Source organism: Onychomys torridus, chromosome 7, assembly GCF_903995425.1.
Source record: "Onychomys torridus chromosome 7, mOncTor1.1, whole genome shotgun sequence".
Taxonomy (NCBI): domain Eukaryota; kingdom Metazoa; phylum Chordata; class Mammalia; order Rodentia; family Cricetidae; genus Onychomys; species Onychomys torridus.
Genome location: NC_050449.1, coordinates 58,463,012 through 58,490,954, shown reverse-complemented (window position 1 = coordinate 58,490,954; position 27,943 = coordinate 58,463,012). Strand labels below are relative to the sequence as shown.

Below are 27,943 nucleotides of genomic sequence, written 5' to 3'. Positions count from 1 at the left end.
TTGGAAGCTGAATTATATTCAAGGGATATGATAGAGCAAAACAACTTATGTTTCTAGATGAAATCATTTTATAGAAAATCAAATATTTAATTTTCATTTAAAAACATGAACAGGAGTGATTTTACACATATGTGGTTACTGTCTAAAAATTTGTACCTTGAGATACACCAGAAACACCTGAGCATGGTCACTGCATTTTAACAAGTTCTAAAAAATCTGAAACTCAGTGGCATCAGGTTTGTGCTTAGGCAGGTTCTGGATGTCCGGATTGCTCATTCTAAGCACAGTAGTTTAAGAATGTCCTTATAATTGACACATAAACCTGTAAAAAGTTGTTTTCTGGATGGAGGAAGGCCCTTGCTGGGCAGGCTTCCTGAGGGCGGCAGCAGAGCTCTGTCCTCATCTGTCCAAGCTTCTCAGGAGCTGTGCTCAACATGGAACAAAAGCTGTTTTGGATTAAAGACTGAGCCCCATACAGCTAGTGTAAAAGCCCTAGACAACCACCCTCCAGACCTTTCTCAGACTGCAGTCGACATTCAAATCGGCAGTGCTGCTTCTGAGACAGCTCAAGGTCATTGGTGGCTACCTGGAGCTGAATGAGCTGGAAAGGTTTGAACTCAGTCATTTTCAGACAAAATGAACAAAGAAGGAAAGCTCCAGAGGTCAGCGTCACAGCCGTTCAGTGCTGCTTCCTGAGAAGTCTGTATGCAAGGGTGTGATGTTGTGGTCATAGGCAGCATACTCAGACGTGCCGGTGCTGGCCAGCTTGAGCTGCTGGGCAGCGTGGGTGAGCTGGAATGCTGCATCTGGGTGGGCTGTGTCAGGCAGCAGGGTGCACTCCCTCTCCAGCATGTCAGCCACCCCTTTAAGCAGGTCCAGGAAACCAAAGGCTAAGGCAGCCTTTCGTAACCTGTTCAGCTCCTGAAAGAGATGGACAGTTTCCTTCACACAGTTTCCAAGCACTCTGCTTCAAGTTAGTTCTTTTTGACCCTCAACTTAGGAAGCATTTCTTTAAATAAGAACCAGGGATAACAGTGTGATGCATAAGTGGCAAGTGGTGTCTGCAGTGTGCTCAGTGGCGAGATTGGTCAGCAAGCTGATCACAGTGAATGCATAGTTATGTCAAACACAGCATCCATGCTGACTTAGGGGACTAGTTTCTGTCTCTTAATTATGAAAAAGGCTTGCTCCAAAGTCTCGGCCTCCGTAACCTGGTGCCTCTCTGATGTAGACTTAGGAGTATGAGTGACAGTGGACACATCTGCAGGGGACAGACCAGAGAACTACAAAGCACCCCATTAACCATGAGGGCATGTTGTGGGCAAGCTGAGTAGCTGCTCTGGTCTCAGGCCTTGTTTACACAGGAAGGAGACCCCCTTTCTCATCTACTTGAGGAACTGAAGCTGCCAGTTGCCAAGGGCCTTTTCTGTTTCTCAGACACGGTGCTGGTTATACTGTATCAGGGAAGGTAAATGACCACCTTAATATGCAAGCATGTCTTCTTGAACACAACACCAGTAGGCATGTATACAAACTGCAGAGATGGGCTGAAGCTGAGCAGGTCAAGGGCCTATGTGGATTATAGTTTTGGGGTCTTGCTGGCTGAGAAGCTTTCTGGTTGAATTCTGATTAAAACTGTATTTTGTCCAATGTCCCCAAATTGCTAGTAACTAGGTTTGAAGACAATATTGATAAAGGCAGCAAGATAAAACCCAGGTAAGAAGGTAGGTGTGACATCCAGAAGAGATGCTCACCTGAGGTTACAGCTGCTCTATCTATCTATCTATCTATCTATCTATCTATCTATCTTCCTTCCATCCATCCATCCATCCATCCATCCATCCATCACCCAAGGCTCTATCTGACTGTCTGTCTGTCCATCGTCCGTCCATCCATCCATCCATCCATCCATCCATAAGACAGGGTCTCACTATGTAGCCCTGGCTGTCCTGGTGGAATTAAAGGCATGGCCACTATGCCCAGCATTTTATTTACATTTTTAAATGTATGTTGATGTTTTGGCTGCATGTGCTCAGAGGGTGTCCGATCCTCTGGAACCAGAGTTACACATGGTTGTAAGCCACTGGGAGTTGAACCTAGGTCCTTTAGAATAGAAAGTGCTCTTTAACTTCTGAGCCCTCTCTTCAGCCTCTATATATTTAAAAATTGACAGGCTAGGGCCTATCTCACACTGCACCTAATCTAATTCAGCCAAACTCCAAAAGGACAAGGGGCAAGTGAGTCTGTGAATTACAGGCTAGTGTGATCTACATAGCAAGCTATCCGGAGACCCTGTGAGCCGAAATGTCCCTGCTCTACCCCACCCCTTGTCACTGTAGTCCTTCCACCAGTGTGGCTCTGGACTTGCTAGGAATGATTACAAAGCACATCCACTTCCTGACACTGATTGTTAGAAAGTCCCTTGGGATCCCATGCAGGACATGGTGAGGACAAGTCAGATACAGGTCCCTTCCAGCTGCTTGCCTGAGCCACTCAGCAGTCTTCTACTGCACAGGACTGGGCCACTTAAGCACTTCAACTAGACTGTGAGGGAGGAACAGACCAGCCCCTTCTGATCTCGTTGACGGGGAAACTGACGCAGGAGTACCTCACTAATCAGGCGGTGCACATTTGTACTTCCACCCCACCCCCACTGCAACACCATCAATCACTCATGAGGGCACACCCCCTCGGGACACCTTTTTCTACTATAGTTCTGACAGTCTCACCTTATAGAATGTCTGTGTTTTTTCAGGGAGCTTTCTTGCATTTCTTAAGATCTTCTGTACATCTGTCTATGAGGCATAAAAAAAAATTCAATGTTAGAATCCTGTGGCTTTGAAGAAAAAACCCACCCCAGCAGCTTTAAGTGTTTAAAGACATGGAAATAAGAATAGACTTAGTGTCAACATGAAGATTCCTTTTGAGATGATGTTAGTATTCTGCTCAACACTGGCAAAAACACCTCTAAAAGGCTTGATGGTATTAAAATCAATTGTCTCATAAAAATAGACCCAGTAGACCCACATATCCAAGGCTAGACCATTGACAGGGAAAGAATAACTGCTGTTGACATAACTGAATGAGTGCAAAAAAAAAATGAAGTTGGACCTTTATCTCACAAGACATTAAAAAAAAAAAGATCAGCTCTAAATGGGGCTGGAGAGATGGTTCAGGGGTTAAGTATACAGGGGTTTCTTGTCTGGAACTAGGTGATGCCAATGACCACCTAACAATATAAACACTGCTGAACGTGTACATCTTTAAATGGTTGGAATGGTAAATTTAACGTGTACTTTACTAAAATGAGAAAACAAACAAAAACCCAGGACTAAAACAGACTAGCAATTCAGTCAAAGTAGTTCTGAGCCTCCTGACCAGGAAGTGCTGGGGTCAGGGATAGCAAGGAAGGAACAGAGACGAAGCCACAGCCCCTTGGTCAAGGCAGGACTGTTCAGTATCAAGGGGCCTGAATGCCTCCTCTCAGTGCACTGAGGGGAGAGGAAAAGGGGTCTCCCAGGTAACTGTACAAATGGAAATTAGTGACTGGTCAGTGGAAGGAGAAAGGTCCTCGAGTGCCTAACCTGAATGCAGCATTCCTAGGTAACAATTATAACTCCCTATGGAGCTGGTTTGTAAATTATAATGTAATGTGGCTAGAGTCCCCTGGGAGGACACAACCATTAAGGGAACTGAGGGACCCTGGCCTTTCTCTGGTCTCTATTTTGCCTCTCCATCAATTTCTGCCATGATACTATCACAGGCGCAAAGCTCTGGGGATTCCCAAACCCATGAGCCCAAACCAACCTTTTCTGTTTACAAACTAAACACACATATACACACTCACTGGCTTGGGTTTTACAGTAGTGCAGAAGAAAGAATCAGAAGATTAGGCCTTTTCTGAACACTGCTGTGGAGAACTGTCCCTTGAGAAGCTCCACCCACACTTGGGTCTTTCGGACATTTTGTAACTCTCTTAGAGAAGTCCATACTCAAGCTCTTAGGCCTGTCTTTCCTCTGTGCATACCCCTTTCTTGTAACCCTCAAGACTATGCTAAAGTTATTAAACCCTAACCCTGCTTCTTTAAAAAAACAAAATAACAGCCAGGTGTGGTAGTGAAGGCCTTTAATCCTACACAGGGAGACAGAGGCAGGGGGATCTTTATAAGTTTAAGGCCAGCCAGCCTACTTTACACAGCCAGTTCCAGGACAGCTAAGGCTACAGTGGAGTGAGACCATCTCACCCTGCACCCAAGAAAAAACTCCACTGCCTTAGCATGTGATACTTTTATCCAATGCTGGCCCATGAGGCCACACCCCTACTAGCAGTTGATGAGGGAGATTCAGTTTTCTTAAGGGGCAGGGCCTCTGGTAGGTTACTTATGCTTTGGTGCATGGCTCTGACCCGTGTGTGATGTGGGCAACGCTAACTGGATTTGGTAGTTAAAAGAATTTTTTTTAAAAAATATGAATTATGTTGGGGAGGGCCTGGGAGGAGTTGGAAGGGGGAGGGGTGGGTGTGATAAAATACATTGTACTAATATAAAAAAATTTTTTTTTTTTTAAAATCCAGTGCTGGTAAACTAGGTATGATGGCGTATGTCTGCAATCCCAGCACTTAGGAAATGGATGCAGGAGAATTAGGCATTCAAGGCCAGCCTAGACTATACAGTGAGTTTGGGGCCAGCCTGGACTCTATGTATGAGACTGCCTCAAAAATACAAAATAAATAAAAATAAATCCAAATGCTGGGAAAACACATTTCTCTGGAAATGTTGCCATGTTATTAGACAAGAAAAACTATACAAGCCATTTGCTGCTTCTGTGACCACGGCAGCAGGAAGCCCAGAACCAGCGTCCTGAAATACAATTACCATTTTGCCTCTGGGTCCAGGCACAACTGTTTCCATCTTTCTCTGGTTTTGTTATTGCTCTAAACTTTGTAAAAAATGATTCTGTTACATATGTTCTCACTGTAGGCCATCTCATATCCTTTTGGGAAATAAGGACAGCCATTGGAAGTAAATGAATTACATAGGAGAGGAAAATCGGCCGCCTCTGCTGCCCCCAGCTTAAAGCAACTTGAACACTGTCATTACCTGCAGGCCGCTGGGTTTGATCCAGACAGTCACATTCTGGGCGTAACTGCGTTTGGTTCGGGGCTGCAGGGGGAACGGGCTCTTGTTGTCCTCCTCCCCATAAGGGTTCTCTTTTGCATCTTAAAGAAAAATCAGCTTTAAAAATGACGCCTGGCAGACACAATCACATTTCCAATGAGGCAATTAGCTTTTTGAATCACTCTATCATTATTCAAGAAATTACATTAGCTTCAGGCATGTTGGAGAACCTGTTCTCAATAGGTAAGTCACTGCAATAGGAGATCAATCAGGGAGATCAATCAGCGGGGACCTAGCTAGTGAAAACCAGCTTAATGTCCTTAAAGAAATTAACTTCGCATTAGCTTTAGCCATAAACCAAAGGTGACAGAATGAGTACCAGCACAGGAACTTAAAGCTGCGTCACACAGAGAGTTGTTTGTTTAGCCCAGAATGCTCTACCCACACTCCTTTCCTTTCCTTTTCTTTTTTTTTCTGGTTTTTTTGAGACAGAGTTTCTCTGTAGCTTTGGCGCCTGTCCTGGATCTCACTCTGTAGCCCAGGCTGGCCTCGAACTCACAGAGATCCGCCTGCCTCTGTCATCCGAGCACTGAGATTAAAAGCGTGCGCCGCCACCGCCCAACCACCCAAACAGGTGAGAAACATCTACACCTGTGCTAACATCACAGCTATCAGCCACTGAGCACTGACCTTAAAATTCAATTTTATATGTTCTTTAATTTTAAATAGTCTATGTGGCTAGTGGCTATAGAGTCAGACAATGTCATAGTTGAGGCAGGAAAAAAAGGCCAGAGTTGTCGTGTAAGACCTCGTTTCAAAACACTAATGCACACAGGAGTTTTTGGCAGCCACATTCCTTAAAGCCACTGCAGTTTTTAGTATGCAAATCAACAGGGTTTGAGTATTTGACCCTGCTTCCTGAGTCAATGGAACTGCCACCAATTTACAAAACACACATCTAGAAGCTTTCCTTTACCTTTTTGTTACCATGCTTGGGCTGGACAGAGCGGGAAATCTTACCTACCAGTTCTGGAAGCTTTCGTCCTTTGCCCAAATACTCATATTGAAAACTAGAATTAAGACCAATTTGTTAAACTGAGCCCAATTCTGCCCTACTTCTACCCCCAAGGCAAGGTTTCTCTGTGTAGCTCTCTGGTCCTGGAACTTGCTCTGTAGACCAGGCTGGTCTCAAACTCAGGGATCTGCCTGCCTTTACCCAGTCCTCCACCAGTGCTAGGATTAAAGGTGTGGGCCACCATGCCCAGCTGAGCCCCAAATTCTACTTTTTTTTTAATTCTTTTTTTTTTAATCCCAACCACAGTCTCCCTTCCCTCTTTTCTTCCCTACCCCGCACCCCTGGACCCATCTCGCCTCTCTCCTGGATCCACTTCTCCCTGTTTCCTTTCAGAAAAGGGCAGGCCTTTCAACAACATGGCATATTGAACTGCAGTAAGACTAGGTACCTCCCCACATATTAAGGCTGGACGAGGCAGTCCAGTAGGAGGAAAGGGCCCCAAAAGCAGGCAAAAGAGTCAGAGACAGCCTCCGCTCCCACTGTGAGCCCCAAATTCTTTATTCCTGATTTGGTCATTAATCCAAACACCTTGCAGGTATGGTGACTCACACCTGCTAACAGCACTCAAGATACTAAAGCAGGACTGCTGTGAGCTGAAGGCTAGTCTGGGCTGACCAGCCAACTACCCAACACCTTAATGCTGGACCAGAGTACCTCCATCAACCCTCTTCTACTTCACCAAAGCACTGCTCCAGCTTTTCAGATGTATTTCCATTAGTACTTACCCAGATATAAATCCCTTTAAGTCAGGCCAACGTCCACCTAGTCCTGCCCTACACAACATCCTTATGTCCAACTCCCTTGGCCTGCCTTGCACAGAATGCTCTCCTGCCCCCAGCCATTCATTTATTCATCACCTACAGCACGACCTCTGCATATAAGACATACTGTGCTAGGAATTGTGCCTAGAGAAGGTATTTTTTCAGCTTTAAGGAATACACAGAACAATTATTTAGAACAAAAGAATTATTAAATTCCAAATTCCAATCAGGTGTCTCTCCATAGAGCCACCCAGAAAGCAATAGCAATAGCTATTAAAAACGAGTGGCTGGGCGGTGGTGGTGCACGCCTGTAATCCCAGCACTCGGGAGGCAGAGGCCAGCCTGGTCTCCAAAAGCGAGTTCCAGGAAAGGCGCAAAGCTATACAGAGAAACCCTGTCTCAAAAATCCAAAATAAACAAACAAAAAACAAAAACAAAAGTAAACCCCCCCCCCAAAAAAAAACAAAATGCAAATGTCAGGGACAGCAGTTGAGACTTAGGGTACAGATCTGGGAGTCTGAACCCACTATAGCTGAAGAAAGAACCAAGAAAGAGCACAAACAACAGGAGAAAACAAAGAACATTTTGGAAACTGAGGCAAGAGGAAGACAAGGTAACAAGAAATAGAAAAGCTGCCAGAGAAAAGCCAGACAAAAATCAGCAGCAACACCTCTGAAGTCAGGGGAAATGCACTTCCACCAGGAAGCCTCCATGGCCTAAGAAGGACTGATTATTCAAGGGGAAAACATGGAGTTTTCCACTCAGAGCAGCTAACGACACTACGTTAGTCAATATAAATATACATATACTATTCTGTATAAAATAGTCAATATAAATATAAATGAAGATATTTACTTTAGACAATAAAAATATTTGTTTTCTCTGAGCTGAGAAAGTTGAGTGCAATCCTCAAACACTCTGGGGTCCTCCATGTATGCACCCTGCACCAGAGAGCTCAGGTATGCTCCAGCAACACTCAAAGACAGAACAGCATGAGACAACCAAGGCAAATAAGTGAATCTGGTCTGGGTTATACCTGAAATGGGACCCAACTGCGCCATCTTCCCCAGCCATGGCAGAGGCTCTGGGCCAGGCTCGAAGAGAGACATCATGAGGTTTGACTTCTTCTTGCTGTCAGCTTGTGAGTAGAGCATTCCATGCCACTCAGGACTAGATGGAGAGAAAATGGAGAGCAGAACGTCAAGCCTAGGACTGTTAAGTTCAAGAAGTCTAGGTTCTGCTTTTCTGGAGATACAGATTTAAGTTTTTAAGTCAGGCATATTACTCTTAACAAAGCCAAATCTTAAACCCCCAAAATGCATAGTATTTCCAGTTCCCTGAGATATATATTAGCCAGACAATTGTGTATGTACATTGGAAGCAGTTTAAAAGAGAAAAGACTTGCAAAGCACAGGAAGTAGTAGTCCAGGTGCAGAGGAGAAAAAGCTGAGGCCTACAGGTCCTTCCAGGTGCCTCCTGATGTCACAGCAGCCCCACCAGAGGCAAGGTGGTCCAGCATAGTTAGGAAAACCCTGGCCTCTAGCTTCTGACTCTCATAGTCAGACTCAACAGTAGCTTGGGTGCCAAGAAACAGGTCAGAGAACTATTAAGGGCACTTGCTGCACTTGCAGAGGCCCGGGGTTTGGTTCTGAGCACCCATGTTTGGCAGCTCACAACCCCTTGTGTGGCCTCTGGCCTCCATGGGCACCTGCACTCACCTATACACATACAGATGCACACATACACAACTAAAAATAAAATCCATCTAAGAAAGAAAACAATTGTATTCTTTCTGGAATTTTCACTCAAGGAGAGATGGATATAGCGATAATTTATTTGTACTGAAATGTGATTTTATTTGTATATTAATAAAGTTGCCTTGGGGTCAGAGTAAGCCATAGCAGAAGCTGGGTGGTGGTGGTGGTGGTGGTGGTGGTGGTGGTGGTGGTGGTGCACGCCTTTAATCCCAGCACTTGGTAGGCAGAGCTAAGTAGATCTCTGTGTGTTCAAGGATATAGCCAGCATGGCAACGCACGCCTTTAATCTCAATACCAACCATAGAAGACCTGGAGGTCTGTACAGACAGGCAGTGATGAGAAGGTCATGTGGCTGGGTTTACAACCAATGAGAAGGCAGAACAGAAAGTCTATATAAGAGACAGGACACAGGAAATAGCTCTCTTACAGAGAGGAAAGACAGAGCAGCAGTGAAGGGTAAGGTTTTCAGCTCTCAGCTATTGCTTTGACCTCTTGGCTTTTAACTATGCAATTGGCTCTGTGTTTCTTATTTAACAAGACGGTTACATCTACAGATGGAGACATGCTTCATGTGATTAATCTTAACCTTTTATATCTGTTAGTCCAGTTATCTATCATATCTGTCAACCCATGGCCAGAAGGCTACCTCCTCTTTCCCAACAACAGGTGGTACTGGAAGGGAAGCAGAAAGCTGTGCAGATTTCATGACTACAGAGAATATGAAAGCTAGTTCTTTCCTTACAGGGAAGGAATTCAACAGAATGGCTGCATGAGTTCTGGATTAAGCATGTAGGTTAAGAACTCTGGCTTGCCGGGCAGTGGTGGCGGCGGACACCTTTAATCCCAGCACTTGGGAGGCAGAGCCAGGCGGATCTGAGAGTTCCAGAGCCAGAGTGGTTTCTCTGTAGACCCATGCCCTGCAGCTCTTCAGTTTTTTATCTTTGTGGCCTTGGGCAATTTCCTCTGTCTCTTTAAACTTTGGTCTCCTCACCTCACACAGTGTTGGGATGACATTTGTTAACATACATGGCATACTCAGGAGGAATGCCTAGCACATGGCATATGCTCAATGTTAGCAGCATCCTTCTCCCCATTTAGTTCTATCTTCCCATTTTATAGATGAGGAACTTGAATCCTAGAGTATTCAAGTTAACAGAGTCCTATAACCAAAACCCAGGCAAGCCAGACAGGATTTAAAAAGAGGAAACCTTGCCAAGTATGGTTGGTATAGCTGTAATCCCAGCATTTAGGAGGCTGAGGCAGGTGGATTATGGGTGTGAAATTAGTTTGGGTCATACAGCAAAATCCTCTCTCAAAAAATACAGTAAATACATGAACAAGACAGGTGAGAGGAAAACAGAGCAAGCAGGTACCGTAAAATCAATGTTTCTACAGAGGTCGCCTCACACTTTTCAGGATGATAGAGGAGTAGAAGGTAATGGAGGTAGGAAGGGTATGGCAGGGAAAGGAAAAGGTGACCAGGACCGTCCATTCCTTTCACTAATGGCTGTGAAACATTTTACCGTGCAGTCCCTTTGGGTCAACCCCACACAAATGAAATGCTCCTACCCTAGCTGTACAATCGCCACCATCCCTTCCACTTTCAGGCTCCCATGGAGCAGCACACAGAAGTTGGGTATTTTGCCAGCGATCTGATTGGCTGAATTTTCATCCTCATTGTCATCAGTGATGCCAGTACCCACCTCATCACCTTCTGTAAAACAGGGGAGCGAGAGATTAGCTACAAAACTCTAAACTCTTGACTGTTTCTTGCCTTGAAGGGAAAAATACAGGGAATGGTAAAGGAATATTATAACAAGTTAGAAAAAGTTTTCCAGCACATGTCCATATAAAAACTTTTCAATAATATATTAACCCCATGTATATGAAACATACAGAACAGACAACCTACAGAGGAAAGGGATATTAAGATCCATGGCTAATAGGGTTTCTTTGGTGGATGACGAGAAAGTTTAGAAATGGATGGTGATGATAGCTATACAAACTCTAAATATTCTCTGAAGACACCTCTCGGGCTGATGTCATCACGAACACCTCTAATCCCACTGGGAGACGGAGACAGGTAAATGTCTAAACCTGGGGCTGGCCTGGATTACAAAGTGAGTTCCAGAGAGGTCAGTGTTGCCACTTAGAGAAACCTTGTCTTGAAAAACAAGACACCACTTATTATTTTTTTCTTTTTAAAAATGCACATGTACATGTCCATGTGTGCAGATGCACATGTACATGCACATGTGTGTGGAGGCCAGAGGACAATCTCAAGTGTTATTTTTAGAAATGCATCCACTCCGAGCAGGTTTTTAATTGGCTTAGAGCTCACCAACCGGGCTATAAAGGCTGGTCAATGAGCCTCAGAGCTCCTGTTTCTTGCCTCCTTAGCCTTGGGATTACATGCTTTTGTCACCACATCTGGATTCCTCTTCAAAAACGTTTATTTGTTTGTTTGTTTATGAGACTGACCTACCCCAGGGTAGCTGGCCTCAGAGTTTGCACCCACTCAGCTTTTTACACAGGTGACTGAACTCAGATCTTTGAGCTTGCAAGGCAAGTACTTTACCAACTACACTATTTCCCAGCCCACCTAAAGAACAAACTAACCTTTCTTCCTTTTTTGGAGGGGTGGTGGGTACCAAATTTAGGGCTTTAGATTTGATTGACACATGCTTTACTACTGAGCTAATTTCTTTGCTCTAATTATAAATACTTTAAACGGGGAACCTATGGTTTATGAATTATAGCCCAGGAGAGCTGTATATAAAAACAATTTTGTACTATTCCTGTAGGAAATTCAATGAAATGCCATTTGGAGGCTTGAGGCATCAATCTGAACAGAATCAGACAAAGAAGTGCTAGGTGTGGCCTAAGGTGACAGTCCATCACATAGCAGATACAAGGTAAGTACACAGTGGTTCTTCCACGAGCTTCTTGATTGAACTTCCCAACTGCAGGTTCTTTCCCACACCGACTGCTGCAGTGAAGGTTCTTTCCCACACCGACTGCTGTAGTGAAGGTTCTTTCCCACACTGCTGTAGGAACAGCCTTCTGCTCTTTTGTTCACAGACTCTTTACTTCAATAGGAAGAATCTTCCAGTATAGGTTGGTATACAATGCTCCCTAAAATACTGCCCTATTCTGCCTTCCCTTATTTGTCCTTGTACTGTTCCCTGCCCCCAATAGTTTGCTTATTTTCTGTCTTAGCAATTATATAGGCATACCTGACAATTAGGGCAATCTGGATGTTCTCTGAGAACATAGGTTCATAAACACAATGATCCCAATAAGCTGCTGTGGGTGAATATCAAGGTTTTGCTTGTGAATTGAGCATGGTGTCTCTGTACCCCAGCACTCAGGAGACTCAGGCAGACAGTGTTCTGAGTTTGAGGCCAGCCTAAGGTGTAGAGTGAGACCTTGTCTCAGAGAACAAGCAAAAGGAACATTCAATCATTCTTGCCGTGACCGTGTGACTGAGACAATGAGACATTTAGAGAATATATGATTCAGTAGGTGGAAATTTGACTTGCTACATATATTTCTTGAAGAGAGCTGGTAAATATAAGATAGATGGTCAACTCAGAACACAGAAAATGAACATTTAAAAAAGCTAGAGATTGGCATATTTCATAGGGATGCTGAATTTGGGGACATGACTTTACAATTCTTAGTGAGGCACAATCTGCAATTGAAGCCTCACAATGGAACCCATGATGCATTCAGTAATACTTCTTGCTGTAGTTCCAACATGCTTGGCAGTAGCAGAACAAAGCAGGTGTCTGTCCTTCTCCCTGCTCTGCTTCTATTAGCAAAGCCCTGGATGGGGACCCCAGAGCTGTCACTTCTAAAGAGGCCTTTTACCATGAACCACAAACCAGGGCACAATGTAATGTGTCAAAAGTTTCCACAAGGTAAGGCAGCATGTTATCTAGTCTGGTATCTGAGGCCACATTCAATTTCTAAAATCCAATTCATTTCTTTTCCTTTAAGTTCTGTACAATGGGCCAGCTTACCATCTAACACTGAAGAATGTCTTTAGAGAACATGATGCTTCATGTGAACCAAAGGTATGAAAAGAGAACTCACCTTTGTTAAGTGCTATGGGCAAGACCAAATGCCTGGACAAAACTGGGGGGCTGGAAATATCAGCTATATCAATAAAGCCCACGATTTCCAAATCTGTAAGGGAGGAATCAACACAGAATTATTCACAATAGGGAAACTACATTGTTGTCTACGTGTTAGATCTTATAAACACTGTTTTAAGGTGAAGATTTCAAATATGAAACCTGGGGAAATTGTCAAACTTTTCTGAGGATCATGAAAAATTTTCATTTTAAGTAGCGCAAACAATAATGACTCTTATTTAATGAATTCAAGTTTTAAAACAAAACTAGGTAAACTTTATTTTTAGGAGGCTAGGACCTTAACCGAGGCAGAAGCTGAAAGGTCAAATTCCTCTGTATAATCAAGGGTAGTAATTAAGCACCTACAACACCCTTATTCAGCCTTTGGAAAGTAAAGCTGTTACTTGAAGAACATTCCTTTGGGGTGGGAGTTGGGCCTTGTGGTTAAGAGTGATTGAGCATGAGACTCTGTTAGAATCCCCAGCACTCCACAAAACAAAAGCAAAATCAACAACAACAACAACAACAACAACAACAAAACCAGGGCATAACTGATGTGCCTGTAACTCCAGGGCTGCTGACAGGGAGATCCTGGGAGACTGCTGACCAGCCAGCAGAGCCAATAGAAAGGGAGCTTCTAGTTTAGTGAGACCTTGTCTCAAGGCAATAAGGCAGAAATGATAGAGAAGATCCCCAATGTCTTCCTGTGGCCTCTATATACACCTTCATGGGTACATGCACTTGCACACTTATGTGTGTATACCACATCCACATCCAAAAAGAATATTTCCTTGAGAGAGAAATACATTCTATACAAAATCAATATAATAATGATTTCTTCCCTTTATAGCAGTTATACTACAGCCTCAAGTTATTTCCTGAAAACCTAAAACAAATAAAAGTTCATGGGTGGGCATGGTGGCACATGCCTTTAATCCTAGTACCCAGAAGGCAGAGATTGGTGGCCTGTTTTATGTGGTGAATTCTAGGCCAGTCAGAGTGACCTAGTGAGACCCTGTTTCAAAATAAAATAAAAAATTAAAGTTAAACAGAATTTATTTTGTGGGGGGGGAGACAGGGATTCTCTGTGTAGCCCTGGCTGTCCTGGAACTCACTCTGTAGACCAGGCTAGCCATGAATTCAGAGATCCGCCTGTCTCTGCCTCTCAGTACTGGGATTAAAGGCGTGTGCCGCCACCGCCACAGCCACCACCACTACCTAAATCGAATTTTTAATAAAATGTTTGATTATATAAGTAATTAACACAAAACTTTGAAAACACTAAAAATTGTAAAGAAAACAGACTCATTCGGTATTCTTCATAGAAGGAAACCTTTCAAAGTATTTATTGAGTTTTTCAATTTTTCTTCTAAGTATATAAGCAGCACAGCCATATTAGCAAAACCATCTTAAAATACCGGAATCATGCCAAGTAGTCACTCTTCGAATACACCAGGGTATGTGCTTCCCTGGAGACATGCTGTCAGCACCTCCCTAGGCAAGCATCTAATAGCTGGCAGCTCTCTCTTGAGTAGAAATGGGTCTACAACAAACACTAAACAGTGATTTAGGCAGAAATTACACAAGTATCTGAAGATTAAAAGCTCATACTGGAAAGAAAAGAAATATTCAGATAAAGGGCAAGAAGGAAGTAGAATTTAATTGGTTTGAAGGCAACAAAACATTAGGTGCATTGATATACTCTTACAATTAACCCACATGGGTATGTACTTCCAGATAGCCAAAAGCTAAAGCAAAAAGTATGCTCACAGTTTTCCATTCTAAAATTTCTATACCTCAAACAACAAACATTTATTTTGCCACACACTTATTTTTAATCATTTATTGACTGGGCAATTATCCATTGAGCATCTAGTAGGTGTCAGACTATATTAGACCAGGTATCAACAAGACTAACAGTGGTGATATCCACCGGAGAGCTTTGGCATACACTCACCACTCAGAGTCCTCCAACCAGTGGGAGACAATTCTACTTCATGCCTGCTAGTTTTCACTATTAAGGTTGTTAAATTCAGCTAAGCATGGCATCAACAAAAATGTACTAGATCAAAGCAGTAGAATGCAAAAACACTTTGTTTTAGTTGTAATACAAGAAGCAGGGCTGGAATGGTTCAGTCTACCAGAACGAAGAGTTTAACAACTGACTGGTTCATTCCCCCACACCTACTCAATAAGGACTGGAAGCAGCAACTTCCAGGGTCACAGCGAAAGTCACAGAGCCAAGTCTGGAAGACAACTCTTCATATACTTTAGTGACGATGCTAATTAATCTCAGTGTCTTTACTAAAAATCATCTCAGGTGGCTAAACTAGGTCAGCTGGGAGAGCACTAGACTGAAGAAACACATTATCATTTTAAATCAAGCTGGCCATTATTTCTAACGCTAGTAATATGTAGTTATAGTGGCTGGAGATTGGAGATTAACTCAAGATCTCACCATAAAAGACAATAACCTGCCACCTCTTAGTTAAGATAAAACACAGGCCAGGCGGTGGTGGCGCACGCCTTTAATCCCAGTACTCAAGAGGCAGAGCCAGGCGGATCTCTGTGAGTTTGAGGCCAGCCTGGTCTACAGAGGGAGATCCAGGAAAGGTGCAAAGCTACACAGAGAAATCCTGTCTCGAAAAACAAAAAACAAAAAACAAAAAACAAAACAAAACAAAAAAAAGATAAAGATAACAAGAAAATTAAGAAGGAAGTTTCAAAAGGTTACCTGTGTTAATGACTTTAGGGATAGGATCAATTTCTTCATCTATAACAAAAGGCTCTGGCCTGGGGAAGACTTGTACGTCAGCCGTTAGGTGGCCACACTTGAGAACAGCATGGAAAGGCGTGTACGCCAGATCGATCAGTTTCCTAGAATATGTTATAGGGAACAGTGATAAGACACATATACAAGAAATCTTTTTTAAAATGTATTTATTTTTATTTTATATGCATTGTGTTTTGCCATGGGTGTCAGATCCCCTGAAACTAGGGTTACAGCTAGTTGTGAGCTTCCATGTGGGTGCTGGGAACTGTACCCAGGTCCTCTGGAAGAGCAGTCAGTGCTCTTAACCACTGAGCCATCTCTCCAGTCCTACAAGAAATCTTTGAACATTCAAATTTTGTTACTCTTTCCCACTGGTTCTAACACTACACCTGAGTATTTGTGACAGCAGTACAAGCTGACATCTGTGATAAGCTTTCTATTAGAGGAGGCCCAGACAGTTTAACCTTTGAAACTGCTGAGCCATTCTAAATGAAGTCAGTGCGGCAGGCGTTATAGACTTAGCCATGCCTAAGTGAAAACACGAGCCAATCTTTAGACTACGACTTCTCATCATTTTACCTGAGAAAGAGGCCCCTGAGGAAAATTTAATCACACAGTCAGCAGTAATAAAACAGACATTCTTCCTGGCTGTCATACTCTAGTCTGTAAATACAAAGGAGAAAAAGCTTTACACATATACTCACCCAAACATAGACTGTACATTTTTCAAACACAGGGGGCCATCAATAGTAAAAATTTGCCCTTCACCATTGTTTAAGTCTATGAGTCGTTCAAGGCATTCCAAGGAATCGGTGCTCTGCAGCTGCAAAGCAAAAGAGATGACCCCTTTACCACTGCACAGATTATCAGTCACTCAGTACACTAGGGCTACCACCATCAAGACACCAGCAGGAAGTGCCTGGGATGATTTCCTTAACAGGAAATGACAAACAACCACAACTGACTCAAAGCTACAAGAGTAAATAATAAAGAAATGTCACTAGAGGCCAGGTGATGGCGGTGGTGGCGCACGCCTGTAATCCCAGCACCTGGGAGGCAGAGGCTGGCGGATCTCTGTGAGTTCGAGGCCAGCCTGGGCTACAGAGTGAGTTCCAGGACAGGCAACCAAAGCTGCACAAAGAAACCCTGTCTCAACGCCCCCCCACCAAAAAAAGAAAGAAATGACACCAGCAGCACCACTTCAGACAGGAGAATCAAACACCCCAGGGAAACCTGGCCAGCCTTTCCCCAGGAAGGTGTTCTAACCATCACCTATAGTTTTCCTTTCACTATGTAGCCCTGGCTGGCCTGGAACTTGCTATGAACACTGGGCTGGCTTCAAACTCAGAGATCCATCTGCCTCTCATCTACATTTTATAGGAAAAAACTGACGTGGGGAAAAGTCAAATAACTTTCCCAAATGGCAAAACTAGGAGTCTAGCACTTAATAAAACATGTCTAAGAGTAACATTATTTTACTCCCCAAATTAAGGCATATATACTCTTTCAACATTTCTGCTAGAATGGATATAAGAATTCCTGGATAAGAGACATAATCCCCCCCCCAAAAAAACCACCTACACAACCCACCAGCAGGAAGAAAGTCAACCCAGCTATGTTCCCAAGTTGGGTATCTCTGAATGTCAATAAGCATTTGAGATGCAGTCTTTTTAAATTATGACAGCCTCAGCTGAAACCGGTGGAGACAATGTTATGGTGTATATAATACAGCATTCATCAAATGTGTCAACAAAGAGATCAAGTCTTAACGTTTAATCAATCTAGGAGAGCCGAGTAAAAGGCATTACCTCCTCCAAGTTTGCCATGCACATGACATACAACTTAGACGGGAAAGGAAAGGGGAGTGGAAATCTGTTGCTCTCGCTTCTTTGATTCTGAGTAGCCAGGGAGTGTCGCAGTGACCCTCTGCCAATGCCGAGACAGCCATCAGTCACCAGAACAACCTGTTTGTAAAGACAGGAGGCTTGTATGATAAATGTCATACTTATTACTATTTTCTTCCTTTTAAATTATTTCTGATTCAAGTTTATACTTAAAGCAGCTCTACTCTTGCTAAAAAGAAGCATGGGGTGGCTCTGTGGGGTGACAGAAACATTCTCTATGTTTTATACATATAAAGTATCTTTTATTCTTTGAGAAGTTCAGATATATAAATGCATTTTGATCATACCCACTCTCTCACTCTCCTTTTCCATTTCTCCTCAGGCTACCCCCCAAACATTCTCAACTTGATTTCCTCCCTCTCTTCTCTATTTTATGTACTCAACCACCTGCTGAGTACAGTTCGTGCCTGCCTTTATTCGTGAGTGTGGAGCCAGCCGGAGCAGGGCAATCTGCACAGGGCTACACCTCCAGGGGAGGTCCTTTCCTTCCCTCAGTGGTCATCAACTGCCAGTATCTCCTCAGCTATGGACGGGCCTCCTGAGACCCTCTTTGATACACAGTGCAATTCTCACTAGCGTGGTCTTGTGCAGGTGACAACGACACTGTGAATTCATGAGTGGGATGTCATGTCATGTCCAGAGAACAGCATGTCACAGCACCCTCCCTATCTTCCAGCTCCTACATTCTTACTTCAGCCTCTTCCCCAAGGTTCCCTGGACCTGGAGTGGAAGGTAGGTTGGGAACCTATCTTCATTAAAGTGGTGTTTACATAGGTATCTGCATTTGTGAAGTCAATGAACTGTGTATCTAAAATGTACACACTTTATTTCATTCAGTTTTTGTTTTGTTTTTTAAAGACAGGGCCTCACTTTTCAGCTCTGGCTGACTTAGAATTCACTATGTAGACCAGGCTGGCCTCTAACTCACAAAGATCTGTCTGTCTCTATCTCCTGTGTGCTGGGAATAAAGGTGTGCACCATCACATTCAACTCGTTATTTTTTGAGTTTACCTTTGAACATTTAAAGGAAAAAAAGAATCACAGCCAATTTTCACTGAACAGATAAGGAATTAGTACTTAAGGCACTGGTCTAAGAAATGGTAAAACACATTGACATGTATCCCTAGAGGAAAAAGCCCAAAAATCTGAATTTTGCTACTTTATTTTAAAGATGATAAACCCTATTCTTGGTCAACTAAAAAGACACCTACTTTAAAAACGCATCTGGTGCTGTTACTTGTCCTCACTCTTAAGTGTAAAATAAACGTCTGCCAGGCCATTCTGGCAGCAGTGAACAAGACCTTTAAAAACGCCATGGTAAGCCGGGCGGTGGTGGCGCACACCTTTAATCCCAGCACTCGGGAGGCAGAGCCAGGAAGATCTCTGTGAGTTCAAGGACAGCTTGGTCTACAGAGCAAGTTCCAGGAAAGGTGCAAAGCTACACAGAGAAACCCTGTCTCGAAAAACAAAACAAAAAAAATAATAATAATTAATTAATTAAAATAAAAAATTAAAATTAAATAAATAAAAACGCCATTTTTAATTTGTGATTTGAAAAGGCCGACAAAATCGATCTGACTATGGAATCTGAAAAGCCACTTTCTCTTTTCCCACTGCTTGGGTGACAGCGAAGCCCCCCAGGGGACTTCCTAAGCATTCCAAAGGAGGGCTAATTTGGTTCTCTTTAGCCCAGTGGGCGGCTGCACCACATGGGATACCAGCACCCACACTGACCTCTACTATGAAAGGCAGGATGGAGGTCCCCTGGATGGGTCTCATCTTTTGGGAAGACAGTCAATTGACTGCTGGGCAATTTCTTCTTCTAGGAACCAATAATTTCTAAATAGTGTGATTTACTTCTTATCCTTTTATAGTTCACTTGTGTGTGTGTGTGTGTGTGTGTGTGTGTTTATACATGCACATACATGACATACACACATGTGGAGGTCAGAGGACACCTTTATAGTCATCTTTACGTGGCTTCTGTGGATTGACTCAGGTACCAGGCTTTGGAAGCATAAGCACCTCACCCACTGAACCATTCCATCAGCGACACACGCAGTTTTTAGGACAGATTACAGGTAATGCCAAAGTGAAACACTTCACTCAGAGAATGAAGGCACAAGCTAGCTGTTCAAAATGTTGGTCAAAAAATTCCACATTTAAATAAATTTCATACTAACTGGTTGTAAAATCACCAATAACCATCATTTCTCAAAGAGTACTTTGGAGCTTATATGCTTAGCAAGTCTAAATGGATTTAAGCCCTCTGACACAGTTCATCTCCAATTCAGGTTCTTCTTTTCCCCCTTAGAAAACAGAACAAACAAAACAAAACATCAAAAGGTGATGTCTGCATGGTACAAAGGTCGAGCTCTTAAAATCAGTCTTGCCACCTCTGATCCCAGAAGAGCAAATGAAACTGCTACCTGCTGACCACCAGTTCAGAAGATACTGACAAAACCCTTCATCTATTCAATTGATTACTAGAAAATCAGATATTCATTTGAATATTCCAGGTATGCACATGGTACACGGATGTATGTACAGGCAAGGGCAATGATGCCTATAAAGTTATGTACTAACTGTTTTCCTGAAAAGAATTAATCAAAAGGCACTTACTATCTTCTTTATTATGTGAACACACGCACCACAGGTGCGCCTGATGCCAAGGGAAAACAAAAGAAGGCATCCACCCATCAGACCTGGAGCTGGAGTTACAGACACCTGTGAGTTGCACTGTGGGTGCTGGGAGCCACAGTCCTCCGCACAACGTCCTCCTCTATGTCCTTTCAGTCAACCTTTAGCCTCTTCACTGCCGAGCAACTTCAATCTTATAACTACTGTTGCTGGTTTTTAATTTTTTTAATTTTATTTTATATGTATGAGTGTTTTGCCTATATGTATGTCTGTGCATTATGTGTGTACCTGGTGCCCAAGAAAGGCAGAAGAAGGCATCAGAGCCCCTGAGACTGGAGTTACAGACAGTTAGGAGCTGCCACGTTGGTGCTGGGAATCAAATCCAGGTCCTCTAAGAGCAGCCAGTGCTGTTGTTAATCACTGAGTACACCCCCCCTCCATTCTTTCATTTTATTTGTATAGGTGTTTTGTCTGTGTCCCATGTGCATGACTCATGCCCTTGGATACTTTGGGATTGGAGTTACAGAGTTCAACATAGTTATGAGCAGCCATGTGGGTTGCTGGGAATTGAACCCAGGTCCTCTGGAAGAACAGTCAGTGCTCTTAACTGCTAAGCCACCTCTCCAAGCCCCCTTGTTTTGTTTTTATAAGATATAACATGGGCTCATCTTGAACTGGTAATCTTCCAGCTTTAGCCTCCTGAGCACTGGAATTATAGGTGTGTGTTATGTGCCTGGCTTTACACATTTACTAAGAATTAAAAAATAAAATACTAATTATGCCATTGATATTACTGAGGAATCTTGAACTGGCCCTCTAATAGAAAGTCACACATCATATACTGGGGCAAACTGACCAGAAGCCACAACCTAACCGTTGACTAGTTCTGTAAACAAAGTAACACAGTCATGTTCATTCACTTATTATGCTATGGCTGCTATCATACTATCCCTATAGAGTTGAGTGAGTGTTACAGAAATCTACAAAGCCTAAACACAGAAAAACTGTAGACTGCTATAATTTTCCTGTTGGCAGTATTTGTTTCCTCCCCTTTTTTTTGATTTTGGTTTTTCGAGACAGGGTTTCTCTGTAGTTTTGGTGTCTGTCCTGGATCTCGCTTTGTAGCTCAGGCTGGCCTGGAACTCACAGAGATCTACCTGCTGCTGTCTCCCGAGCGCTGGGATTAAAGGCCTGTGCCACTATCGCCTGGCTGTTTTCTCCTTTTAAATATGCCACTACTTCTCAAAGTATCTGTTTACACCACACATCCAATTAATTCTCTTTCCTGTTGCTACTCTGCTTTGATTTGATGCTAATATGGAGCCACTGTGGGCTTCACAAAGGAGCAAGACAGTTTTTGATACTTTTTTCTCCACTTCCACAGTTTAGAGTTGAGACAGTTGGAAGCCTGCTGACTACATACTACACTGAAGTAATGAAGACAGACCAGAGTGGACTGATGTTTACAACCACCACTCAAAATTACAATTACCCTTTCCAGGAGTGCACTTCGTACACTCCACAAACGGCACTACTTTGTAGTGAGTCGATTCACTTTGCTTTCCTCGATGCGGAACTGCGCTGCTTCATAAGCACATCAGCACGATGTGGAGGAGATGAGTGTGATGAATTAGGGTGATTCAGAGCCCTTTCAAGCACCCATGGTGTAAAGTATAGTTCCCAGGATGATGAAGCTGTGTCATCTGCCAGTGAAATGAGCTAAAGAAAACTGAAGCACTCAGCAGCTGGTGCTTTTTAACTTAGCGTGACGAGAAAGAACTGATCGTTACCTGGCAAGGAATTGCTCCACCCCATTCTTGCTGGACAATATTGCAAACACCAACTAAGGCGGACTCCAGGCAGGTTTTGTCATAATCATCCATGTTACTCAGCGCTTCCTTGTAGAATAAAAGATACAAGTGCTTACTCTTCTTTAGTGCTTGTTATCAGAAAACACAAATTATTCAAAGCATTCTTGCTACACAGGGTACACTAAGCCTCTGAGAGCCCAAGGGTCAGGTTCTTAATGAAAAAGTTTCCCACCTATAAAGGATAGTTAAATCAGCTTTCTTCGTTCTGTCCTCTTATCAGGTGTCTGAGTGGACTGAGAACACTGAAGTCAAGAACTGAACGTCACAAAAATGTCAACTGTATCGAACATTAACCACATCTTTTTTGTTGTTGTCTGGTTGGTTGGTTTGGTTTTTTGAAAAAGGTTTCTCTGTGTAGCCCTGGCTGTCCTGGAACTCGCTTTGTAGACAAGGCTGGCCCGAACTCAGAGATCTCCCTGCTTCTGCCTCCCGAGCACTAGGATTAAAGGTGTGTGCCACCACCGAGCAGGCATTAATCACATCGTAAACACCATTTCCAGCACTTATATACACTTGGCCACCATGTACATTTATACCTTTTAAACAAGGAAATCAAGGTACAGAATGATTAAGTAATGATGAGAGAGGGCAGAGCCTGCATCTGAATCCAAGCAGCCTGACTTCAGGGTTCCAGATCTTAATTATGACTTCTCAATTCCATTCACAGCAACTCTTCAAATTTCAAAACTTCTGAATACCAAAATCCTTAAGCTTAATCATTTGTAAGAAATTAGTAAAAGCCAGGCATGGTGGTGCATACTGTAATGCCAGTACTCAAGAGGCTGAGAAAGATTGAGAATTGGAGGTCTGCCTGGGTCACACAAAAGACCCTGTCTCAAATCCCCCAAAAGTGATCTAATACAATTAGAAGATAAAATAAAGTGGGAGCTAAAAATGGAGCACCTTAACAAAAAAATTTTTTTACATATATATTTTAAAAATATTTGTTTTGTGTATTTGTATATATGATGAGCACCATGTACATGCAGGAGCCCTCAGAGGTCAGAAGAGGTGTCAAATTTCCTGAAACTAGTTACAGACAGTTGTGAGCTACTATTTGGGGGTGCTGGGAACAGAACCCAGGTCTTTTGCATGAACACTAAGTGTTACTAAGTACTCTTAACTGCTTAGCCATTTCTCCAGCCCCATTTCCGTGTGTGTGTGTGTGTGTGTGTGTGTGTGTGTGTGTGTGTGTGTGTAATTCAAGCTAAAATGATCCTTGCTTCCTAACTTGCCTAACTATCATTTAAACTGTTCAGTTTAATCCCACAAATAGACTACTCACTGAAGACAAGGTACTATGTTAAGCACCTTGGAAATATTAATGATTTAAAGATGTCAGAAAATAAATTCTTTTGCATACCACAGAAAAGCCTTGAAGATAATAGCTACTGGCCAAGGTTTAAAAAGTGTATTAGCCGGGCGGTGGTGGTGCGTGCCTTTAATCCCAGCATATGGGAGACAGAGGCAGGTGGATTTCTGTGAGTTCGAGGCCAACCTGGTCTACAGAGCTAGTTCCAGAACAGCCAAGGCTACCTAGAAAAATCCTGTCTCAAAAAAAAAAAAAGAAAAGAAAAAAAGAAAAAAAAAGAAAAGAAAAAGAAAGTGTACCTTGGTATCTGTAACTCAAAGTCAGAGGGTAAATATAATTTTGAATTTTTATAATAATGACTTAAAAAAATGAGGATGGGCTATTTTTCAGTTCCTTAAGTTTTATGGGAAGGCAGAAAGAAGTTTGGATATAAAGATGCTGAATTTTAGCATACAGAGCACTATCCTTGGAGTCCAGAAAACTAAGAGGAGAAAATAAAGCACATTCCTATCCCATGGCTCTGCAGAGGAAAGCTAGACCTTATGGATCTTGTTTGCAGTTAGACTGCATACCTACACACTCAGGAAACAATTCCATAGTCACAATACTGTTATCTCCCAGGAAATTTTGGCTCGGTCAAAAAGTATCTACAATAAGTGACTCCTGTGAGTACCTGTAGGGTGTTGTAATCTCTTGTGAAGGGGACCATCAGTTCCCAAAGTGATGAAAACACCACCAGTGCTGTGAATTCAAGCTTGTAGTTGGTGGCCATGTGTTCAAACAGCATTGTCAGGCCGTGGGCAGCCAGGTGCTTCCGCTGGTATTCCTCAGAGCCCTCGACAGACACAGGGCGGGTCATGGAAAGGGACACATCCATTACCACCACAGTGGGCATGATGGGATAATTCTAGCACTCCCTCTAAGAACCGAGAGCCAGCTACAACCAGAGAAATGCTGTGGAAAAGAAATAAGGTCTTATATATCCTTTTAACTGATTTCCTAGAAATATGTGGAGGTAAGCCCCACAGAATTAAAGAAGACTAGTTCACCGTGAGGGCCTCTCCTGGATACACCCACTAGGCAGCCATAAATCCAGGACACTAAATGCAGCAGTGCATCAGACCGAGGTAGTCCTTGATTTCACACTTTCTAGTTTTACACAACTTAATACAATAAAGACTCCGACATCAACTCCTTAATTTACTGAAGAACACCTCCAGCCATCCTATGCTATCTACTACCTGACAACTGACTGACTGTTTTTGCTACTATCTTGATGAATACTGTAGCATTAGTGCAAGTGTTTAATTCCTTTGTGGCTTGGTGCCTTTGTTTTAGGAAAAGAAAAATTAAAGAATTTATACAAAAGTTAAAGTTTCCCCATGCAACCATATAAAAACATAACAATGGGAGAAAGAAAGAGTTCTTTAAGATCATGGAATAAGATCAGTGTGGAGAAAATGTCTCTGTTCTCCAGAATAATGTTCCCAGACATACAGATCTGCTCATGTTGATAGAGACTGCTGGCCCTCTCTAAATCTGCAGATGCAATAATGTTATTGAGCTATAATAAATGACACAGATTTAGGAAATATTTATTTATAAAGAATGAGTTTCTTTAAAAGCAGTTCATAATACATGTGTGTGCGTGCCTGAATGCATGTGTATGTATACGTATTACATGTGAATTCATAAAAATCACACTGTATGCCAGGCACGGTGGCATTGACCCAGGCTTTAATCCAAGCACCTGAGAGGTAGATTTGTGAGTTCCAGGCCAGTGTGGACTACATAGTGAGTTCTAAGACAGCCAGGGCTATATAGTAAGACTCTATCTCAAATAATAGAAACTTAAAATTACATTGTAAACCACTGTAATCCTGGCTCTCAGGAGGTGGAGACAGGAGGATCAAAATTCTAAGGTCATTATTATTACTAAGGTGTTTGAGGCCAGTGTAAGCTATATGAAACCCCATCTCAAGAGACTAAAATATAAGAAAAGTCACATTGCATATATTATACCCAATTAGGGCAGATTCAACAGGTTCAAAATTTAGTGTTCACTAATTTAACAAGAGGCAGACTTCCTGTTAGGTACATGCCCAACTATAAATGTGTGTCATTCTAGAATTCCTTTTCTAAGTAGGTTGTTGGAAACTCAGTACATACTGGGTCTTGGAAACAATGTTATATGTAAGTGTTAGGGACTCAGATCAAACAGGAAGAGCCTTTTTACCACATAATGGCCATAGATACATCTCAAATATTGTAACATCTCATGTATCCAATACCAATAAAGTTAATCCAGAGAAAAGAATTACTTTTTCAGACTCTCCTAGGCATCCAAAATGTTAAGAGAGTCTGAAAGGAAATTAAAAGAAAAATTCATTTAGTTTTACTCAGTGTGTGTGTGTGTGTGTGTGTGTGTGTGTGTGTGTGTGTGTGTCTGTGTGAGTGCATGCGAGGTAGGAGCAGGTGCAGGTAGAATCCAGAGGAGAGTGTTGAATTCCTTGGAGTTGGCGTTACAGGTGCTTGTGAGCTGCATAATGTGGGTGCTGACAACTAAATTCAGGTCTTCTAGAAGTGCTCTTAACCCATGAACCACTCCAGCCGCTGAAAGAGAAATTAAATATGCATCCCTCTCTGCCTCACTAAACAATGTGTGCTAAAAGTAGTCACCCTTTGGGAGGTAGCACAGCCTCACCACCCTACACACTACTGCCCTGTTTGGCTACATACTAGCATTTTTCTAAGTCCATGCTGCAGAACTCTGTTCTGAAGAGAAGCTCCAAGAAAAATGAGTTCAGAACTGCAATAACGAGCTAAGGGCAAGGATCACAACAGTTTGCTTACTAATGTCTACTCAGAGTTACATTGGGCACATAGTAGGTGCTCAACAAATATCTAATCATAACTAATGAACTACTCCTAATCACAACATACAACATTAATTCATTAGCAAAATACATGATAAAATTTAACTGTGGACACAGAGTTAAATTTCCTTTCTTCTATTTTAGCAGAGACACCAGGGATTACTGAACTTTGTTCAGGTATAGTTTATCTGGCTCTTGTAGTCACATTTATGCATGTAGACCTTTATGCTTTTGAAAAGTTGAAGATCATAGAGAATACTGCCCTCACCTCTTAAGAGAATGGAAAATGGTTTCCTCAGATCAGGTATCAACAAGCACCTCCAGCCCATGAAATCTGCTGTTAGCACTTCAATGGGTGACCACAGCTGTCCGTCTGGCCTTCTCTGAAGACACCTGAGAAGCTGGCTCTTTCTCCCGCCTGATGCATTTGTGTCAGGTCCCAAGTGCACTTCCTCAGCCGTGGCCAACTTTTGTACTCAGGTTGTAAGCACTGGGATAAACGAAAGAAAGGAATGTTCCTGAAGGTTGGTTCACTCAAGTAGTCTGGACCCAGTTAAAAATTTTTAAAAAAGAAAAATTAAACCTCTATCTACTAGCCTAGCATTTTGAGATAACACGGTATTTTTCACTTGGATTGACTCTGGTCTTCAAGTTTCCCCACACAGCCCTCTGCCTTTCCAGAGGTACCATTTTCCAGACAACGTTTCAGACAACTAAGGGTCTTCTCCCGGACAGACTACTCCCGATATTCCCTCACCACCTGACTGCTCTAAAAGCTATCAACTATATTTACAGTTCTACGCTGGAGGGGATAATTAGCCCGCTTACTGCATTTCCTTCTCAAGAGTCTCGCTCCCAAAAATTTGATTCCACCTTAGTTTTCCTGTCACCCTGACTTGCCCTATGAGTTCCTCTGAGTTCTCAGGTGATCATATCTCTGAATGAATGGCCAGAAATACAGCATCCTTCATATGCAACTTGGAGAACAGACTTTTACCTTTAAAACGAGCCCAAAACATTTGTTGGGGAAAGAGGAGACGAAACTCCCTGGGGCCAGGGACGGAAGTCTGTCAGGGGAAGAGGGAACACAGGAGGCTTGGCCCCGGCGCGAAAACCCGCTGTTTCCAAGAGCCGCGCTGAAACCGGGGGCCACACGGAAGGGAGGCCGGGAGCAGGCCCTGGAGCGGGCGTCCAGAGACGGCCACCCCGCGGGGGCGGTAGCGAAGGCCCGTCGCCTGCCCGCTGCTGCTTCACCTTCACCCCTTCCCCCGTAACCCCAACCACCAGCGAAACACAAGCCTCACGCCGCTGCTACCCGGACTTACCCGGAGCTCAGCTCCGGACTCGGTCCGTCCGCTTAAACCTTCCGCCCGCGCGCCACAGCCAGAACTTAAGGGCCGCGCCACACAAGGGAACCCGAGCCGGCGGACAACGCGGGCTGGGCGGGGCTTCCAGACCGCCGGGAGCTGGGCTGTAGTTCGGCTGGGACGCTAAGGGGCGCATCTTCCCCATCTCTTGCCCACAGAGCCCAATTTCTGCTGAGGCTGAAGGACCTTTCCTCCTCCCCTTACCCCATTCTCCGTTTGCTTCCCCCACCCATTCAGCTCGGCCTCGCTTTCTCTGTAGACCCCTCCTGGCCAGTCTCTGACTCACTGTCACAGCTTTTTTTCTTCAGAATTCTCAAGCACATCCTCCGCACGGTAGACAGAATGCTCTTC

At 43.1% G+C, this 27,943-nt stretch overlaps 1 protein-coding gene across 3 annotated transcripts; it reads right to left on the bottom strand.

The window, feature by feature from the left end:
- Window positions 1-50: 50 nt before the first annotated feature.
- On the bottom strand, window positions 51-27,636 carry Ints14 (integrator complex subunit 14). 3 transcript variants are annotated; one of them, XM_036194133.1, is made up of 13 exons: window positions 27,551-27,636; window positions 26,494-26,715; window positions 24,023-24,303; window positions 21,957-22,064; window positions 17,431-17,586; window positions 16,327-16,445; window positions 15,584-15,726; window positions 12,809-12,901; window positions 10,280-10,424; window positions 7,990-8,123; window positions 5,100-5,218; window positions 2,730-2,795; window positions 51-921 (listed from the first exon to the last, which is right to left on the bottom strand). In XM_036194133.1, exons 3-13 carry the CDS (start codon window positions 24,242-24,244, stop codon window positions 670-672), a joined length of 1,557 nt encoding a protein of 518 aa, XP_036050026.1. In that variant the 5' UTR covers window positions 24,245-24,303; window positions 26,494-26,715; window positions 27,551-27,636; the 3' UTR covers window positions 51-669. The 3 variants fall into 3 exon arrangements, with proteins under 3 accessions (XP_036050026.1, XP_036050025.1, XP_036050027.1); XM_036194132.1 differs by lacking the exon at window positions 27,551-27,636 and adding an exon at window positions 27,223-27,541; XM_036194134.1 differs by lacking the exons at window positions 26,494-26,715; window positions 27,551-27,636 and having other exon boundaries at window positions 21,957-22,060; window positions 24,023-24,092.
- Window positions 27,637-27,943: the final 307 nt, after the last annotated feature.

Coding starts and splice junctions, on each gene's coding strand:
- Ints14 (XM_036194133.1), bottom strand. CDS start 24,244: ATGCCCACTGTGGTGGTAATGGATGTGTCCCTTTCCATGACCCGCCCT. Junction 17,587..21,956: donor GTGGAGCAATTCCTTGCCAG/GTAACGATCAGT, acceptor CTTTACAAACAG/GTTGTTCTGGTGACTGATGG. Junction 922..2,729: donor AAACACAGACATTCTATAAG/GTGAGACTGTCA, acceptor CATCTCTTTCAG/GAGCTGAACAGGTTACGAAA.